This window comes from Channa argus, chromosome 10 (assembly GCF_033026475.1).
Source record: "Channa argus isolate prfri chromosome 10, Channa argus male v1.0, whole genome shotgun sequence".
Taxonomy (NCBI): domain Eukaryota; kingdom Metazoa; phylum Chordata; class Actinopteri; order Anabantiformes; family Channidae; genus Channa; species Channa argus.
In genome coordinates, this window is record NC_090206.1 from 14095113 (window position 1) to 14103030 (window position 7918).

The window sequence follows — 7918 nt, forward strand, 5'->3', positions numbered from 1 at the left end:
ATCTCCCTCTCCCTGTCAAGCAGGTACTTAAAATGGGCCAAAAACTGAAATGCAGTATAAGGGGTCAGGTACAGAATGCCCCCATCTTGAGCTAATCAAGCTACTTCAAGATAGAAGAGCACACTTGCATGGTGGGTTTTATTATAAAAAAAAATGATTTCAAGGAATACATTTTCACTTTCAGTTGCGTGTGTGTGTGTGTATGTATGTACTGTATATGTGTGTGTCTGCACACTGAAGAAAATTAAGTTACTCATGTGTAATAGGTAATGATTCTGTTTGAAGCTGCTGGATATAAGGCATTTATATCTGACTCATAGCAGCCCCACACACAAAGTAAGTAAAGACCTTAGATCGAGTGACTTCAAACAACATCATTAACAATGTCACAAAAGCAATTACATATTCTCTAAAACATACACAGGCAGACACACATACACTCTCTCACAAACAGACACACAGTTCTTACTATAGTTGTGAGCACACAACACTGACATAATGCATTCTACACCTACTTCTAACCTTAACCAGAAAAATTAAAGCAGAATACAATGGTTTCAAGCTAAAATGTGTCCACTCAAGCACTCAAAGACATGTGTGCATACAAAGTATTTTTCTACAGCCAATGTCATCATGGAGTCTATGTTCATTTTAGCGACTGCAGTATACAGTATGCAATCAATTTTGTTAATCAGATTGCACATATATTTCTCATATTTTTCCAACTTACAATTCATTTGTTAGCACATATTGAGAAGAGATTGGATTGGTAATAGGTAATTCAGAGTAATAATAAAATGCTGGGAGTGCACGGGAAATTCATTAAAGATGAAAGTCTAGTGACTAAGGATCTACAAATTTTCATGCAGTACCATATACATCCTCTGCATAAACACTAAAAAAATTGTATTAAATTATACCAGGTGACAATACCAGGGCTCTAATCATCAACTATGATAACAATAATTGCTTTGTCAAAATCAATCTACCAAGGTCTCCTTTCACCTCTACACATTGTCTGTGTAAAATATAAGCAGAGATGTAAAAAAAACACAGATTGTTTTACCTTAAACTCTGTCTCAATGTTGGCCAGTCTTGCTAGTTCATTGCTGAGTTCGAGCGCAGTCAACACAGGATCTTCACTGCTGAGGGACAAGTAAGCTGCACTGGCGAGGGCCTTATAGGCATTCATCCTGGAGCGTGAGTGACTAAAAGAGTCTTTCTTTTGTTTCTCCACACATTCTGAACACTTACAGAAGTAGTCATGTGGTCGTTCAATGCGGGCACCCTTCGTCAAAAGGATGTGGACAATCTCATACTCCTGGCAGTGAGCAGCAAGAATTATGGGCGTGATGTCATGTGAAAAACGTGTTCCATCCTCATCATAAGCATAAAAGTCATCGTCACGCATTTCCTGCTCCAGAGTGCACAAAGCCAGTCGTAGCCCCCCACCGAAGGCAGGATGGGCAAGAATGGCTTCAACGATTCGAACGTAACCCTTAGAGATAGCCAAAAGCAAGCCATCCCCAATCCTAGCCAAACCACTCTTCTTTAGCAGCAGCTCCGTCACTTCTAGGTGCTCATTGCCCACTGCCAGCTGCAAAGCATTCTGGCCCATGTAATCAACACAATTAAAGTTAAGGGTTTTGGATTCCTCCAACATTTTGCGGACCACAGGAATGTTTCCGTATTCAGCAGCATCCAGAAAACGCTCTTCCTCTGCAGTGAGTGGCGAACCTCGTTCATTGAACATGTATGCCGGGCCCCGCACTGCCTGCCGACGCCCCTTCTCCCTCAGCGTGGTGTGTCGGCGATGCATGGCTTCCATCCTGGACATAGTACAGAAGGGAGGAAAAATAATGATGTATTTAAAAGAGGTGGAGGCAAGAGAGAAATAAAGCATTTAATAATAAGAGTGATGAAGTGGAAAGGAAGAGAGAAAATGATGAAGGGCAGAGGAAAAGACAGTATAATTTGTTACATCAAGCCGACTAAGGTTTTACAAGGCAAACTAAGTTATTAATGTCTCTCCATCTAGATGCTCTCCACTGTGAAGAAGAATTGATCCATTGTACATAACATAGACTTCTCCCAAGACCTCACAGAAATGTCCACAATACATCTCTGATGTATCTGTCCCCAGTAAGATCAATGATCTGCTACAAGGGTCAAAGCTCAGAGTGGGGGCATTTCAGGTCAACAGCTCTAATTGGTAAGACAGAAATAAAACTGTAACCTCAATAAACGCTGCCATGACAAACTCACACTGAGTCGGCGGTCATGAAAGTACTCTTTGGTCTATAGTGAATCTGTTTTTATCCATTATTGCCAGCAGGCACATATGCATGAACATATACCTCCTGCTCTATACCGTGTTTATTGGTTGTTCATTCTAAACAGAGCACTATTCCTAATGACACACAATCACATCCTACCAAGACAGAGCAAGTGAAAATCTCTGACACTCTGACACAAAGAGTGAAAAAAGACTTGCTATTACATAAATCTAGAAAAAGAAAATCACTGCATAGAGACCGAGTGACACCGTGAGCAGAACAATACACTGGACACAGGTATGCCAAAAAGCAGAAATAGAAAATTAGAAATTGCTTGGAAAATTGTTGGTGAGCAGAGTTTGATTTTCCACTACAACATAACCTATAGCCTTAGCATTTAAATGATAAAATACTAACACATTAGTATGTCACTCAGAAAACCACTGGAAAATTCTTTTTGAATGCACTAGAAAAAATGTCATATGGCCTCCTGAGTTGAATAATTTAAAATGCATAATTGGCTAGTATTTTCCATATTATCAAAAGCCCAAAATATTTAATAAAATATCCCACTGGCAGGTGATCTGAATTTTAGTAACCTGACAAATGACCAGGTTCATTTTCATAATGTGACCTCCTACCCAAATAAAACCAAAACCAAATTTAATTTAGAGCCACCTGACTTTCTGTGTGTGTTTGTGAAGATACGTTTACACAGTAGACTGGACATTGATGGAAAAGGTGAAAATGGAAACCTCTTCATGGTGGAAATATCCCCTGGGGGTGTCAAAAGAGGTGGAACTGAGTGGATGAAGACAGCTCACTAAAGCAAATGACTGTGTGTGTTTGTGTGTGTGTGTGTGTGTGTGTGTGTGTGTGTGTGTGTGTGTGTGTGTGTGTGTGTGTGTGTGTGTGTGTGTGTGTGTGTGTGTGTGTGTGTGAAACATTCAGTGTGCAGGTGTGTGGCTGAATATTGCCTTGGGCTGCCAATCAATGATAGAGGGCAAAATATCCCTCTCTTTATATACACACACAAACACACACACAGGCACACACAAACAGTGGCAACACCAGCACATCAGTGTATTTAAAGACTGTGAATACAACATGAATATTTGATGTCAACCAATTCAAGCCTTAAAGCTTATCTAATGCTTATGAAACTTTTTTATGTTTGATTTTTGTTGACTGGGTCAGGAAGGTACTTGCTTCCTAAGGCAACAGTATAAGTAATCGATTTATTACAATTCGTGATGCTGTAGGGTTTACCCAATATCTTCCCCAACCCACCACCTTCACATAATCTCTGTCTCTAAAACATATTTGAAAGCAATGGCAGGATTCCTCATAAATGAGGGGACAGTCTGGCTACCAGCCTACTTCGCTAACCTTATAGTCAGGTAATGAATTGCCATTTTCCATCCGTCTCTATCTTTCTCTCCATCCATCTGTGGCTGTTTGTGATTCAGATCTTAAACAGAATTTACCTGCATCATTTCTGTGTGGACTAACAACCACATAGACAGGAGGAGAGATTTACAATGGAGACGGGTAGAAGTGCGTGTGTGTACCAGATATTACTTACATTATGGGGACTTAAATCGGATTACTTACTTGTGGGGACATGGCCACCTGCTTTGATTCATCTGACAAAATATTATCAGCATTTTGAGCTTATTAGCTCCTTAGCCTCTTCTCTAACATTTCATACTAGCCAAACATAATATAAAGTCCGTTTGCATAAATGTTGGCTGGGATTCAACCAGATTTGAAAAAAATCAATATTATAAACTGAATGGTTCTGGAAAAAAACAACAAGTGATGTTCAGTAATGGCTCTTGAGTTTTAGAAAAGTTTTAGTACTTTATTTGATTTAACCTTTGTATGTTTAAGTAACACGAAACATGATATATGAAGCTGTTGTCAATGTCTAAACGCACTATGCATCAATTAAACTGTTACTGGTTGTATCCAGCTCTACTGCTGACACTTATATCGGAGGCTACTTCAGATCGCTCAGTGAGCCTGTCCAAGCAAGCAGCTGCCTTTTCTATTAACAACAATTGTCAGAAAGTGGAAAAAATATCTTGAACAACAGATTCTTCCAGCTATTTTAAAGCTCAGATTACTAAAACTTCACAACTGGCTACTGGTTTTACATAACTGACATGATCTATCACTAAACCTAGAGGACAACGTTCACGGAAAACAATACCAACCAATATTGCTGTTGTTTACTGTGAGCTTTATGTTCATAAGCTCTGTGTAAATCAGTTTCCAAATGTCTCCTTTTACACAGCTGAACTTTCTGAAGTTGTTGAAAAAAGTTATTTTTAATCAACCATGTTGGTTCATTTTAACTTAATAAAAAAAAGGAAGATGAAACAGGTTCGGAATCAAATTTTGAGGACAATAAGTGACAAAGAAGTCTTGACTCAGCAGGAATATTTACAGGGCTGACTAATGAATTTTCTTTATCAGTGCACAGACATGAGCAGAATACTCTACTCTCTCAGCTCTCTCTCTCACATTCAGTAGACACCCTTTCAAGCAGCAAATTGACAATATAAGTTCTATAAGGTGAGTTGTTCACCACATTTCACCCATAGTGAAAAACAGACATGTTCTCCCCCCTGTTCACACTTAGCCAATCTGAAGCCCTGTCAGGCAACACTGAGAGCACAGTACATGCTTCTTAACCATGCAAGGCCTTTTAAGCTGAGCACTGGTGTATCAAACAGAATGGAAAGATCAAAGCTCCAACACTGAGGTCTGCCATTTTCTATACCTGATAGTCATAGCTCAGCTGACAGCATGTCAGGAATATCTATTAGGTTTCATTATTTTGTCCATGATGCTATTGCCTGCAGTACATGGATGCAGACGTCTGCATCCACAAAATGGTCATGTGAGCTCATGTCTCACAGTTACAATGTAGGCCAATCAACTGTATATATGACTGCATGTGGTTTTGTGGGTTTTGGCAGTGTGTGTGCTTTGTGTGTTTGATGAGTGTAGCATTGAGGGGATGTAGTCTGCAAGTCTGACTCCAGGTCAGTGTCACATGGTTTTGTCCATTGTCTCTCTCCTCCTCAAACTAACCCACAGCAAACAGACAGGCTATGACATGAGCATGGCATGCACACTATTTTCCAACAATCCCATAATGCATTGCTCCCAAATTTAATGATGAGAAAATTACTGTCACATGGCTCATACAGCTGTTAGCAATGATGTCACAATGGTTTGTAAGTATCTGAAGTGTCAATTGACTGCTCACTATTGAGTGAACTACTTAGTGTACATTATATAGGGAGTGGTGAATGAATAGTGAGATGATTACAGACACAGTCCCTGTTGACTTTCACTGCTTATGCATTTATGCCAATCAAAATACTCTCTCTGTCAATACAAAGGATGAAACAGGGGGTGAAAGGATGAAACCCCCTAAGACACATCTATCCATCGATCAGACATCTGTAACCATTCATCATGTTCAGGGTCACGGGGGTCTGGAACATATCCCAGCTGTTATCGGGCAAGAGTGTGGTACACCCTGGACAGTTCGGCAATTTATCCCAGGGCCAACACAGAGACACAGGCAGACAGTTTACGGACCAATTAACCCAACATGCATGTCTTTGGACTGTGGGAGCATCTTCAAGCATAAGGAGAACATACAAAGTTCACACAGAAAGGCTTCAACCGACCTGTGGATTTGAACCAGGGACCTTCAAGTTATGAGGCTAACCACTCTACCACCCTGCTGGTAGTCACATACATGTATAAACAGGGGATATACCACTGTACAGTCAAACCACAACACACAGTTATCCTCACAGAATGAGGAGAGTGGAAAAACCAAAGATCAGCAATTCCAGGTTTGGGGAAATGGAACACAATATTTATGATACAAATGCAACATCAGTTGGCAACAGCAGAATGCATGCTGGTCTTTCACTAATAACGTACTTTACATCAGTCCACTCCCCTTTATGTAATCTATGACAGACGTGTAAAGCACAGCACAGAGGGGTGAATGCAGCTGGCTCAGAGAAAATCTAAGCTGCTTCACTCTCTTCAAAACTGACCTCTACTTGTTGACATCCCAGGTGGATTAGTTCCTGCTGATTAAATCCTCTCAACCCAGAATGGCCTTGCCATTTTCTAACTACTGTCCAGGGTCATCTCTGCAGTTTATAAATAAGATCATGGACTCTACACAAGGCTGAGAAACTCGTCACTTTAACTATTCATTGTGTGTCTGCATTGGTACAATAAGATTCGGGGTTAAAAGAGTGACTCACGTTTGCCGAGTTTCGGAGTTGAACTCGGTGTCTATGTGCTCCACAGAGTAGTGGTTCCCGTAGTCCGAGAGCCCCGGAGCCCTCTGGAGTCTCTGTCCACGGTGCTGAAAGCGCTCAGCCTTGACCGCTCCGCGTCCCCTCCACTTGGGAAACAGGTCATCATTGCAGTCGTGCACCGCGTCTATTCGCACATCCTGCTGTGAGCGAAACGGTGAGCCGGTGTCCCCGGTGCGCTGGCGTAACTTTGGCGGTGTGAAGTGTGGAGAGTCCCCTGGTTCCCGGATCTCTGTAGATGGGTGTAGGCAGTCCGGTGAACCGAAGTAGGGCGGGTCTGTGTCCCCCAGCAGCGGAGAGGCCGAGGAGAAGAGGTCTAGGGGCCGCTGAGAGGTAGGGGATTCTCTGGGAAGACAGATAGACAGAGGCGTGGAGGGAGACTCCGAGAGACGCGCTCGCTCTCCGCTGTCGCTTTCCTTTCCTTCGTCAGACATTGGAAGAGTTCGTAAGACACATCCGCTTTAAATTATTAAGCTATGTGACAGACATTTCTCAGTCTTTGTCAAAGTTTCAGCTGCACAAGTTTCCTGTGATTCTAACGGTGAGCCAAGCCTCCACCTTAACACAAGAGTGCGCACACTAATTGAAAAGCACCCCGAGTGCGCGCGCAGTGAGCCAGCCCTTTACAAAATGGATGAAAATCTACAAGTGGCACCATCACAAGGCAGCCTAACTTATAAACTGCGCTGACATGCAAAATTACTAAATGATATACTCAGATTTACTATTAAGAAAAAATAACACGATAGTCTATTATAGCACAATGTTCGAATATTTGTACTTTTACGTTTTACCTTTTGCGTGTGCTGAGGAAATTCAACATCCTGTACTGACGACACAGTGTACAAATCTGACTTGTTATCTTTAAGAAAACACAAAGACACACACACACACACACACAAAAAAAAGAAAAAAAGAAAAAAAAACACACCCAGCGACCAGGGTGAGAGGGCTAGCAGCAAGTAATAGATGGAATAGAACATCGACTACATTTTATAAGACCCTGCAGTGTTTGAACGAATGCCTCAAAACAGAAGAGGTGTGTAATAGACACCAAGCGAGAGAAGGGTTTGGAAAAGGTGGAGGTTGGTTGTGGAGGGAGAGGGTAACACGTCCACCTGTTGTTGGCCAGTTACTGGTACTGTACATCTCATCTCAGTCCTGGAATTATGTCCTGTGTATGCACACAGGGATGGAGTCTTTAGTCTCTAGTTAGACAAACCTAAACAAATATCTTAGTGCAGGGTTTGTACATATTATTCAAAATTATTTGTTTTTTGT

General features: G+C 41.4%; 1 protein-coding gene across 1 annotated transcript in view; it reads right to left on the reverse strand.

Annotated features, from left to right (window-relative positions):
- LOC137134562 (short transient receptor potential channel 7-like) overlaps positions 1–7207 on the reverse strand; it is a 45420-nt gene extending 38213 nt beyond the window's left edge. Inside the window, exons 1-2 of the mRNA XM_067519485.1 lie at positions 6584–7207; positions 1067–1829 (exon numbers count right to left, since the gene is read on the reverse strand). Of these exons, the coding sequence (XP_067375586.1) occupies positions 1067–1829; positions 6584–7071 (1251 nt within the window). The 5' untranslated portion in view covers positions 7072–7207. The remainder of the gene's footprint in view (positions 1–1066; positions 1830–6583) is intronic.
- Positions 7208–7918: the final 711 nt, after the last annotated feature.